The sequence below is a fragment of the Monodelphis domestica genome, chromosome 6, assembly GCF_027887165.1.
Source record: "Monodelphis domestica isolate mMonDom1 chromosome 6, mMonDom1.pri, whole genome shotgun sequence".
Lineage (NCBI taxonomy): Eukaryota > Metazoa > Chordata > Mammalia > Didelphimorphia > Didelphidae > Monodelphis > Monodelphis domestica.
The window spans coordinates 84,763,292-84,776,693 of NC_077232.1; the positions used below are offsets into that span (position 1 = coordinate 84,763,292).

Sequence of the window (13,402 nt, forward strand, 5' to 3'; positions counted from 1 at the left end):
AAAGATAAATGAATTAGTGAGCATTTATTAAGTACCTACTATGTGTCCAAAACTCTATTAGACAGAGGGGATACAAACATGAAAACAAGGCTGTCCCTGCTCTAAAAGAGTCTATCTTCTAATAGAGAAAACAATATGAATAAGAAAGTACTCGCTAGCAAGGGGATTTTTTTGTGTCTCTGAATTCACATGGCCACTACACTAGTTCAGATCCTCAACACCATTTGCCTAGACAATAGCCTCCTAATTGGTGATTCTGTTCCTAGCTTCTCTCTTTTATTCCATACAACTACAAAAAGAATATTCCTAAGGCATAGGTATGGTTAGATAACTCCCATTCTCAAAAGCCCTTAGTGTTGTGTGTTTTTAGGACTAGACAGCAATATGATATAGTTAAGGGTTACACAAAGACATGGAAGACTAAGCCCAGGTCCTTAAGCATTTGCCTAGGGAAACAAAACTTTAACATGCCTCAATTTTTAAAAAACTGATTTAGGTTTTTATTATTTTTGTTGTTGTCTTAACTCATACCTTATAGTGAAGCTAGAACTTTAAGCTAAGTCTATTTTTAGATCTAATACAAAAAGGTGTTAAGTACCTATAAAGGTTAAATTAATCACAAAAAGGTAAAGTAACTAACAAAAGGTGAGCTTAACAAAGAAGTGTGAAGTCCTCAGAAGATATAACCTAACCAGAGAAGGTGAGAACTAAACAGTGGACAGTCCTGGAGAAAATCTAATCAAAGAAGGTGAGAACTAAAGAATAGGCAGTCCTGAGAAAAGTGTCTACTGTGACTGGTAGACATGCAAATTTAGGAGAGGTGACATAAGAGAAAATTTCTTTAAAAGGAGACTAGAAAAGTCAGTTGAGTCAATTCAATTCGGAGTTCAGTTCAGGATTGAAACTCAGCCTGGATGACCTCCCTCAGACAGCTTCCTAGAGACAGTCTCGTGGTGAGTGATAAGACTAACTTCGCTTTCCCTTGGGCTCAGGGAGGCCATTTTGGTCAAGGCCTTTAACTACTGCCTGGCTTTCCCTGAGCTGGAACAATTTAAATTAACTCTTTTCTCTCTCTCTCTTTTCCTTAATTCCTTCTCTCTATATTAATTAAAAATCATCATAATTTCCAGCTGACTTGGGTATTTTATTATTTGGGATTTACCCTGGTGACCAAATTAATTTAGATTTCAAGTCATAATGCTAAAATTATCCTTACAAAGTGCAGTAGTCATTCCTGGAGCTAATCCGATGGACTGGCTGAACTTGCTCCATTTTTCTAATCAGTTCCAGTTTATCCCTCCTTAACCAACTTCTTGGCCCTCCATCCCGAGGGGCTTACCATATTATACTGAATTACCACTTAGCACAGACACTCCATTAGGATTTAGGATCCTAAATACATTAGGATTACTGCACAGAACTCCTGAGTTCCAGCATCTGCCAGCTTCAGCTTTCTCAGAAGCAGACTTAAGGCATGCAACACCATACTCAGCTTTGACCTGGTTTTAATTAAGTGGTACAGAGGCCACATGATATAGTAGATAAAAGTACAGGCTTAAAATCAGGAATACCTGGGTTCAGGTTCTGCCTCCAAAACATTTTGGCTATGTGACAATTACTCAGCTATTTGGAGCTACTATCAACTCTCTAAAGTTAACATTTCTAAGTAAATTGCCAATCTACATTGCTACATGAAGTTTCTACACTAAGAGTTCCAAGAGCCCAAGAACCCAGAGCCAGTCTAAAAGAAAAATTACTTGGCAATAGTTCTGGGTATAATATGTGTTAAAAGCCTGGAATGACACTATGAATAATACTTTATCCATATTATAGCATGCATCTAAGGAAAATAAACATCAAAAAATAATAAAGGTGGCACAGTGGATAGAGCAAAGCATTGAGAAGAGAGCACAGGTCCAAATTTGGCCTCAGATATTTCCTAACTGCATGACCTTGGGCAAGTCACTTAACCCCAATTACCTAGGCCTTACCACTCTTCTGACTTAGAACCAAAACTTAGTATCATTTCTAAGACAAAAAGTAAGGATTTAAAAATAATAATAATAAAAGTAAGGAACATAGAATGTTCAGAGTAACACATATGTCGTGTCTATCTCTAATATCTCTTGAAGTTACATAAAGAAATAGTCAATACAGTAATAGAAAAAACCCTATTTTTCTAGGGACTCTTACCATTCTTCATCTTTGTTATGTCTTAGCTGAATTTGATAGACATTGCTTTTCTTAACTTTTAAATGTTTTTCTCCTTCTAGTGGTAAAAAGGTTATGGTTCCATTGAAGACATCTGGGGAAAATAATTGAAAAATGATGTTATTATTTAAAACAGCTCAAGTGGTCTTCATCAGAAAGAGTATAGATAAGAAGCATATCCCATTCATAACTATATATATGAAATCTTTGAAGTAAGTTCTCTGATTAGGGTCTCACTTCTGAGATACAGAAGCAAAACATATAATAATAACATATTACATAAGAAATACATAAGTAAAAGAACCATTCCCCAAATAATCAAAAGTTTTTTTAAAAATCAATTTTAAGAGGAATATATCCAAACTAACAGTATCCACACACACAAAAAAAAACCACTCCAAATAGGTAATAATTTAAGAAATGCAAATGAAAACACTTTAGAAATTCCACATCTTACCTGTTAAGTTAAAAAATTACTCCCAAAATGGTGACAAATGCCAGAGAAACTAGAGAAAATTATCTCATTAACATACTGTTGGTGGTTGTTGTCAAAAGTAGTTCAATCATGGTAGAAATATGGAACTATGTCCCAAAAGTCACTAAACTTTACATGACCAATAACCTAGCAATATTGATGTGCCCAAAGAGATAAAAGAGTAAAAGGATGTATATATACAAAGAATATTTATTGCAAATCTTTTTGTAATGGTAAAGAATTGGAAACTAATCTGGGTGCCCATCAATTGGGGAAGAACTAAATAAATTATGAGAGTTGGATGTTTAAAATGGAATATTATTTTACCATAATAACAGAAGAAATAGGTTCAGAGATCTGAAAAGACAAGTGAAGTGGGCAGAACCAATGGTACTATTTGTATAACAAAAACAAAGAGCTCTGATAGATCTAAGAACGGACCAATGCAATCACTAACCAAGACTGTAAAGGAACGATGAACTAGGATACCCACTTCCTGATAGACAATTGATAGATTTAAGAACACAAAATTTTGGACATCGACAGTGTGGGAATTTATTTAGTTTGACTATTATATTCCCCTAACACCTAATGGAAAATGTCTATAAACTGAAAATAAAAATAAATGAAGTTTAAAAAAACAAAATCAATATGTATCTGAGGACAGCTAGGTGACTCACTGGATAGACAGCCAACCCTAGAGATGGGAGATCCTAAAATCAAATCTAGCCTCAGATACCTCCCTGCTGTGTAATCTCGGGCAAATTGCTTAACTCCCAACTGCCTAGCCCTTACCCAGTCTTCTGACTTGAAATACTTAGTATCAATTCTAAGACAAAAGGTAAGAGTTTAAAAAACGTATCTGGAATAATCTTGCATTAATTTAACAAACACTTATTAAAAGAACTACCATGCATAATAAATGTCAAGTTCTAGAGAAGACAGTCATTCAAGAAGACTTAAAAATATAGTTGGGGCACAGCCAAGATGGCCAATTAGAGGCAGTCACTCAGCTGAATTCTCCTATCATTCCTCTCCAAACAACTTTAAAGTAATACTTCCAATCAAATAACGAGGCAGCAAAGCCAACAAAAGTTCAAGATGAGAAGGTTTTTCTGGCCTAAGAAAACTTAAGAAGTTGGCAGGAGAAGTATGGGTGAAAGCCAGCCCCTGGTCCCTAAAAAAGGCAAAGACAACAGGGGCTGCAGTTTGGGGAGCTCTGAGATAAAAGACAAGAAAAGGTTCCGATAGCTAGTCAGAAAGGGCTTCCAAAGAACCCTTTGCAGGCATTGAGTATAACTGGCACTGACTGACACCTCTAGGAGTACTAGGAATCAGTCACAAGGGAACTACCAAAATAAAGAAAAGTATTTGTGGTTACAGAGGATCAGGGGTCCTTCCCAGGTAAAGAGCAGACTGCAGACCAGGAGAACAGGGACTATACCTCTCCCAGGATCACGCCACCTTGGAAGCACCAAAATTAGCAAACCCCAGTCATCTCAGAAAAAAAGCAGCACAAAAAACCTTTTAAGCCTGGTATAATTCCTCCACACCCCAAGATGAGCAAAGCCCAAATTTACCATAAAGTTCAAAGACAATAGACTGGAAAATGAGCAAATGCCAAAAAAAAAAAAAGATTTTGATCATAAAAAGCTACTACTACAATGGTAAGGAAGACCAAGACATAAACTGAATAGAAGACAACCAAAAAAGCATCAAAGAAAAATGCTAATTGAACCCAAATTCACCAAGAATTCCTGAAAGAGTTAAAGACTACTAGAGAAAAAAATAGGGAAAGTAATACCAGAAAAATTATGAAATGAAAATTAACAGGTTGGGAAAAAAAGGAAAAAACTTTTCTCTGGTTAATATCAGAGACTTGACTTAACTTGGAAAACTTACAAGAACATCTGTGAAAGTGGAAAGTTTCTGTTTGGCTGTCAAAGCTGCTCTCCTAAAAGGGAGTGCAGCTACCAACTAGAGGGCGCTATTTTCTCTCATTGAATCAGTGTGAGTTGACTCAAAGCTGAGAAGACTGAGAGAAGACATTTTGATTTCTAACTGCCACATTGGTCAGTTAGAGAAGATAACATTACTTTTGTTTTATATTTTAAGGAGGGTAATAATATTGAAGTTTATATATTAGGATATGGATAGATTTGGGTGTTAGGGAGAAGTGATAGTTTAGGGAGGTTCACTTTTGGTGAACAAGAAAATCCTTGTGGATCAGTTTGGTGGGATATATTTAGTAAATCTTGGATTTAGATTAAGAGTTTTCATATTTTATCTTTACCTCTTTTAACTTTGCCTGCCTCTCCTGAAAGTAATAAATTGGTGTTGGATTATACTGTGTCCAGCAGCTTTATACACCATCTACCACAAGTGACCCTAACTGCTCAAGTGTATAATCAGCTACCATCAATAACAAATAGCAAGATCAATATCATCTATAACACTACCTGGAGCCAGTCTTCTATAACTCAAGCATCCTCTGCTTCTACTGCATGGGCATTCCTGCCACAGATGCACATTACAGGCACAAAAACCAAAAAATATATATATTTTAAAGTTACTTCATAGTTTCGTATTTTAAATCAATCTAAATTATTTTTCCCATAATTGGCATTTGGAAAGTCCAAAGACACAAAACCCATTTACTCATCTGTAAAAGGAAATCCCTTCTAGCTCAAGATCCCTCAGCAGATGTAAACACTTTCAATGTATGGATTCCAGAAGGAACCTGAAAGAAGGAACATGGATAAGTTCTTAAGAACTAAATCTCACTATAACTGTTAGGTAAGGGGAGATTAAAGGCACTATTTTTGTACATGTATCCTTTTCATAGATAAGGAAATTAGAAGTTAAAACATTCTGTAGTATATGGCCATGTTGAAAAAGGGGTACAAAACTCCATAAGTATATAACTGTGCTTAATGTGGTTCTTTAAAATTTGAATATAAGAGTCCCTATATCTGTGAGGGATACATTCAAAGACCTACAATGAACGGCTAAAATGAACACTTGCTAATCCCCATATACATATATCTATATACATATAGATATATGTTCTCTCTCCCTATTCCTGAGCTTGCCTGTGGCCTTCCACCCACCCACGAAAAAAAAAAAAGAACTTAAAAAAATGTGAAAGTGGAAAAAGAACTGCAGCCAGGGCAGAATGAGGGCAGGCAGAGAACTTCATGAGTAGTTATAATAAACATTATGTCTATGATTATCCTCTGTAATAAAATCCTTACACTAATTTATCTTTACCAGGAAAGTAAAATTAGTCTTCTGGTAAAAGTTGTTCCTATTTGATTAAAAGAAGCAATGGATGTCAAAGTAACCCAGAGGCAAAAAATTACTTTGCTTTGGCAGCATGAATAGGTTTGTAAAACTTTTTTGCTAATAAAATGTGTATGAATGTAAAATAAACATCACACCAACTTTGAATCAGTTTATATAAGTTTAATTCCTTTCCACAATGCAAAATTAAGAACTTGAATTTATATGGATTACATTCAATTATAACCCTTTTTTATAGGTACATAGTATTTTCCTTTCAAACAATTCCAGATAATTGAAATTCATCCCATTAACATTTGATTTACACTTGTAAGGTACAAAGAAACTTTGAAATCCATGGCAGATACAGGAAATTTTTAAAAGTTAGCCAATTTATGTAGGGTAGCAAATTAATGTTTTTATCCATGTCAAATTTTATTTAATAAGGAAACAAACGAATATAGTACAATTCTAGGGCTATATAACTTTTTAAAAAAATAAATCAATACTTGGGGGGCAGCTAGGTGACTCAATGGATTGAAAGCCAGCCCTAGAGATGGGATTGTCTTAGATTCAAATTGAGTCTCTGACACTTACTAGCTTTGGGACTTTGGGCAATTCCTTAAACCCCCAGTGCCTAGCCCTTACCACTCTTCTGCCTTAGAACCAACATATAATATTAATTCTAAGATGGAAGGTAAGGACTTTTTTAAAAATACTTATGCTAAAAACAATGTTAATTTCTTCAAAAATAAATCACTGCATTTCTTTTAGAGACTGAAAACCAAAATGCTCAAAAAATTTAGCAGGATTTAGATGATCTCACTTGGCAAGAATTATCAATCAACAAGAACTGAACAGATACTAACTATGGCTTCTTTTTTACCAGACCTCTAATTTCAACAGGTTTGTTTTTTTTTTACATTCTTTTATTGCTATTTCCACAATGCTTTATTTTCAACAGTTCCAGGGTGAAAAATAAAAATATTGTCAAGTAATTGCCAATAGAGAATGAAACCTTCCTTGGTTCTGTAATTTATAATTTTCAGAGTCGTTTGGGGCACTGAAAGCTTAAATAACTTGCCACCAGTCACACTTCCAATATATAAAAGGCAGGAGGACATGAACCCAGTCTTCCTGACTCCCAAGGCTGGTAGCCTATCAACTAGGTCCTGTTGCTTCTTAGGCATAGAAGATATATAGAGAAAAATGAAGCAGCTCTTGCTTATATTCTATAGCCTAGAAGCACTATCTCTACTGATTCTCCTTCCTGTCTTCCTAAAATAAGTGTCACCCATAACACTGTTCTTAGCCATATTTTCTTCTTTCAGTCATTCTTTTTGTACATTATTTTATACAAGTATTTAATGGATTTTATACTGGCATCACAAATTCAAGATATAGAAAACTTAACAAGTCACTGCCTGAATAACTTGCTTCTACTCCTAACTTCTTTAAGAAGCCTTTCCTGACTAGGATGCTTATGTGAGCTTTTATCCAGTGACTTTATGCAAGGCATACAATATTCAATTTACAAATCATCTTATTATTGGGCGTTGGAATTAAGAATGCCTGAGTTCAAAACCTGCCTCAGACACTAAATAGGTGTGTGACCACTTAGCCTCTCTGACCTTTAGGTGCAGGCTACAGGTAGAGCCAGTAAGAAAATGGAAAAGGAAATAAACTTTAATCATTTTACAGTTCCATATGTAAATCATACTTGGGATATTACTTTTACCATTACAAGCTTTTGGAAAAGGCCAAAACTAGGCCTGTTTCCTCTTCTATAAAATGAAAGTCTTCAATTAATACCCTATCATGGGACTACTAATTGCTTTGAGGTGCAAACAAGATCACACTGTGTAAAGTGCTGTATAAACATTAGCTATTATCATCATACATCACGCCAATTAAACTTAGGTATAGAAAGGGACCACATGACATTACCTCTTACTATAATTTATCAGAAATAGGACAGGACATGAAATTTGAGTCTCCACTTTTATTTACTAGCTGTTAAGTATCATAAGTCGCTTCCCCACTTGAATCTTGAGGTCCTTTTTTCTGCAAAATGAGGCCACTGAGGGAAAAGCTATTTTACAAACTGTAATGAGCTATATAAGTGAGGTCAGGAGAGGGAACTGACACAAACTGACCCAAGCCCCAGCTCTGTCATTAACCAGCAGTGTGACCTTCCAGGTCACTTCAACTGCCTAAGGCTCAGCCTCTAAAACTCTAAGGACTTTTTCCCACTTGAAAAGTCTACAACTGGGTGCAGCTGGGTAGCTCAGTGGATTGAGAGCCAGGCCTAGAGATGGGAGGTCCTAGGTTCAAATCTGGCCTCAGACACTTCTCAGCTGTGTGACCCTGGGCAAGTCACTTAACCCCCATTGCCCAGCCCTTACCACTTTCTGCCTTAGAACCAATACACAGTATTGATTCCAAGACAGAAGATAAGGGTTTAAAAAAAAAGTCTAGGATTCCTTTCTTCTGCATGTAAAGTACTGTTGAAATAATGTAATCCTACAGATGCCTCTTCTCCAATCCCTAAGAGAATACGGAGTATTGATTAAATGGTAAGAACTAAGAAGGTAGCATAAACAAAGGCAGCACAGGGTACTATGCATACAGATTCTAGATGAATAACAGGCAGAAGCCCTGGAGGAGTCCTAAGCTAAAATTCTGTCTCAGATATTTGCTCTCTATGTGATGCTAGGTGAAACAAGCTCCCTCAACTTCAGTTACCTCCTCTGTAAAAGGGAATAAGGCAATTCCTCTGTAAAAGGCAATTTATCTTTCAGCTGCAGTCATTTTCTCTAGCTGTCTCTTATGCCAGCAATGCTCTCCCTCCTCCATTCCAACTATTAACTTCCCTGGCTTCCTTTAAGTCCTAACTGAAATCCCACCTTCTACAGGAAGTCTTCCCCAACTCCTCTTAATTTCAGTGCCCCCCATCTGTTGATTATTTCCAAATTATCTGTAGATATCACCTTATATATATTTGTTTGCATGTTCTTTCATTAGATTGTTGCGCTGAGCAACAATATCAAAGTGCCTGAATTATTTTCCTCCCTCATTTTATCTTGTCTATTTGACATCTCATGCATAATGACCCATTGCTATCTCCATATGTTTGTCTTCTTCCTGCTTGATTCTTCACTGAAGCAATACTTGGGATGCCCTTTTTTTTTTGCTCTCCAGCTTCTTGCCTTCCATTCAGATCTCACATAAACTTTAGCCTCTTCAGATACCTGCTGGAGGCTTTAGTTAAATGTCTACAGTTTCTCATTTTCTGTCCATACAAACTTTTGTCTTTTCCCCAGAAATAAATATGCCTTTGACCTGTGTCATTTGTATTACTTTTTAATCTAGTATTAAATTTATTCTGGTCTTTATTTCTCATCTATTTTCATGTTCCTGAGGTTTAAAATATAGGCACTGTGTGACCCTGGGCAAGTAACTTGCCCCCCCATTGCCTAGCCCTTGCCACTCTTCTGCCTAAGAACCAATACACAGTATTGATTCTAAGATGGAAGGTAAGGTTCTAGAATAAATAAATATATAAAATGAAAAGCAATTAAACAGAAAACGTTTACTATGTTAAGCTCCTATGGCGACGCAGCAAAGCACTGTGGAGTGCTCAGGGCATGTTGGAGCACAAAGGACAACATGGCCATCCAATGCAGCTGAGGAAGTCTCCAGGTGTAACGACTTTTCGTGCCAATGGACCCAGGCTTCTAAGGCCGAGAGAGTAGGACTGTCTCTGTGCATCGACTTTTCCACTTAAATCTCCTTCACGCACAAGTATCTTTGTGCACACTCATCTACATCACAGATGAAAGCGCACAAGGACAATCGTCATCCTCAGTTACCAAGAGACTACTACTACTACTACTACTACTACTACTACTACTACTACTACTAAAAGGGAATAGCACCTCCTTCATAGCTTTATTGCCATAATCAATTTAGATATTAGTGGATTTGATATCCTTAAAGAGCTCTTGGAATATTAGATATTATTACTAAATGAAGTTATCAGCAGCAATAAAAATTATGGTATTATTACTAGGAGCAATAGTAGCCTTACAAGTAGTAGTAGAAGCAGTACTAGTAGAATTACTAGTGGTAATTGTAGTATTATACTAGTAGAAATATTAATATTACTACTTGGAATTGGAATAGTAGTACTAGTAGAACATTATTAGTGGTAGCAGTAATAGTACTAGCAGTATTACTAGGGATGGTGGTAGTACTATTACTAGTGGTAATTGCAGTTCTAATAGTATTGGTAGTATTAGTAACAGTCTCAGTACCAATAGTATTACTAGCAGTGGAAGGAGTCATATTAGTAGTAATGTTAGTCACAGTAGTAGCAATAATATCAGTAGTGCTACGAGTAATAGTGTTACTCATGCAGTAGATTACTAGCAACAGCACATAAAGCTGATCTGGGTTCCAGACCCAACTCTGACACACCGTTTGGGTGACCCTAGACAAGTCCCTTTCTCAGTGGTGCTTGTCCATGCCTCCTCTTTAGGCCTATAATAAAGGGCAGGTCGGTGCTGGAGAGGAGGCTTGCTTGCCTGAGTTATGCCCCAAAGACTCGGCGAAGACAAGGCCCTCCTTTCAGAGGAGGCAAAAGGGGCTTTGAGGACTGGACAGCTGGAGGCTGATCAGTAGGCAGTGACAGTCCCCAAGCTCTCCACCCGGGGCTTTTCCATTGCCCCTCCACTCGCTCCCGTGTAGCGTACTTCTAGAACATAAGGGAGTTTCTCCTGAAAGGACGCGCGGTCCCCAGCATACCCCCACAACACACACACTTACGGTACTTAAAAGAACACGGTTACCTTTAACAACCATTTCTTTTTTCGGAGCTGGCAAAGGGCACAGGGCACTGGGTTTGGGGATGAGAGTCCTGAGGATTACTTCGGGTTCGGATCCAGGCTCAGGCTGCTTTTCCACCCGGCACCCCCTAAGAAATTGCAACACTTCCTCATCGTTAGTAACAAAGTCCCGGAAAAGATTCCTCCAAGGGGGATCCGGGTCCAAGGGAGGGCCCAGAGGCGTCCCTGGGGCTTGCACTTCCTCCCACTGGCCAAGGGCCATGCCCACGCCATCTCTCCTCTCCAGCTCTGCCCCTTGAGGTGACCCCTTAGATGCCGCGGTTGCCTCCTCCAACGGCGTCCAGGCCGGCCTCCCGGAGGCCTCCAACCTGGACCCGCACAGGCGCTTGTTTACCACGTGAGGCCTTTCCACCCATACGGCCACGGCTGACCAGAACCCCAGGGGGAGCAGCGAACCGCTGTCCACGACTACAGCCTGCCCTACCAACCCCATATCGGATGCTGCGGGCCTCAAATCCCTACTCGGGCAGAAAACTTAAAAGAGACGCTGGCGCGGAGAGATAGCGTCAGACGTCAAAAGACCTCATCACCTATGGGCGAGGGAAGGGAAAGGACGCTGATATACGTCATGACGCAGGCGCATGAACAGCCCCCCAGCCCAACAGTTCTTTCCCTTTGTCATTTTACGTTAATTCCAGTTGTTTTCCTCACTTCCTGCCTTCTGCAACCTTCTCTCAACCTGGTGATTAATTAAATATAACCTGAGCTTCTCCTCCAAGCTCAGGACTGAGGGTCTGGGAAGTAAGATTTACATCACCGGCCGTTTCACAGAATTCCACAGATTATGATTCAAAGTACGGTGGAGACCCTTCTAGCCCAAGCCGTCCTGTTTCCGTGTCATTGCACTAAATTCATACATTCAGCATCATTTATTTTAAGGGCCGTTGCCAGCAATAGTTTAGGGAGTGATAACACTGGGAATTCCCTATACTCACATAATTGATCTAGTGAAATTTTTTTTTAAAGCGGTCCAGGATTGGAGACGGAGATCCTGGGTTCAAATGGGACCTAGGACACTTCCTAGCTGGATGACCCTGGACAAGTCACTTAACTCCAATTGCCTAGCCCTCACAGCTTTTCTGCCCTAAAGTAGAAGGAAATAAATAAATAAATAAATAAATAAATAAATAAATAAATAAATAAATAAATAAATAAATAAATAAATAAATAAATAAATAAATGAATGAATGAATAAATAAATGAATAAATAAATGAATGAATGAATAAATAAATAAATAAATAAATAAATAAATAAATAAATAAATAAATAACCATGGGGTGAGGGAGATTGAAGTGTACCTAAAGTGTTCTTAAAATGTGATTTCATTGGCATAAGGACCTCCAGTAAGGAAAATCCTTCTCTCACTACAGATTGGTACCTGCTCTGAAATTTGCAATCTTAGAACAATTTCCAAACTTTTTAAACTATTGCTCATCAAAATTATTTAAAAGTATATATGCATATATAGGAAGAGAGAAGCAGTTACATGGCTATACATTCCAGCCAGTGTGATCTTAGGCAAGTCATCTGACACCAGTAGTCTAGCCTTTACAGCCCTTCTGCCTTGGAATCCTTGAATTCTAAGACAGAAAGTATGGTTTGTTTGGTTTTTTATTATGTCTATTAGCAAATTATATAAATGTTGAATTACTAGTTTAATGCACTATTAAATTGATATATTGTGTATATTATAAAATATAATTGCTGTTTTAAAAGGTGACAATGAAAGGACAAAAACAATTTTTAAATAATTTACTTAGTGATACAAAAAATATTTTTACTTTCACTAAAGTATAGTTAATAATATTTCATTCTGATGAACTGTCTGATTTTTATATAAATGAGAAAGACCTCCATGAACTGATGTGAGATAAAATGTGCAGAACCAGGAAAACATCATACACAGAAATTGAAATATTGTGGGCAGATCAAATGTGATAGATTCTGCTACTAACAATTCCGTGGAACTTATGAAAAAGAATGCTTTCCACATTGAGAGAAAGAACAATGGGAGTAGAAATGCAGAAGAAAAACATAATTAACCACTTGGTTTTATGGATATATGATTTGGGGTTTTGGTTTTCAAAAGATCACTATATTATAAATATGAATAATATGGAAATGGGTTTGAAGTAATAAGACATGTATAAATCAGTGGAATTGCTTGTCACTTCTGGGAGGGAGGAAGACATGAATCATGTAACCATGGAAAAAATATTCTAAATAACTACATACATGACATTTTTAAAAATAATATTTCATTCTTATAGATCAGTCATATTCAAATATGTTTGTGATCGAGGTCTGGCACATGGACAGACTCTATCACCTTGCTCAAGTGATGCCACCTCTCCATGTTGAAGACTCTAAGGAGATAACTTCCAGGATAATCATTAAGATTTGTAAGGAAAATATCTTGGAGAGGCTGTGGAACATGCATAGACATTCTGTTACTGTTTCTGGTTGGCAAATCACATAGTTGGAAAGAAATTTTTCTGATTGACTTTCAAAAGGGGATATTACTAT

General features: G+C 37.3%; 1 protein-coding gene across 8 annotated transcripts in view; it reads right to left on the bottom strand.

The window, feature by feature from the left end:
* TRMT44 (tRNA methyltransferase 44 homolog) overlaps positions 1–11,430 on the bottom strand; it is a 144,853-nt gene extending 133,423 nt beyond the window's left edge. For 2 of the 8 annotated variants that reach the window (XM_056802375.1, XM_056802371.1), the window contains exons 1-3: positions 10,819–10,936; positions 5,146–5,426; positions 2,194–2,305 (exon numbers count right to left, since the gene is read on the bottom strand). Coding sequence is in view for 1 of the 8 variants with exons in the window: in XM_056802370.1 (XP_056658348.1) it covers positions 2,194–2,305; positions 10,819–11,308 (602 nt within the window). In the remaining 7 variants the exon portion in view is untranslated. The other 6 variants (XM_056802376.1, XM_056802374.1, XR_008912816.1 and 3 more) reach the window with 5 other exon arrangements.
* Positions 11,431–13,402: the final 1,972 nt, after the last annotated feature.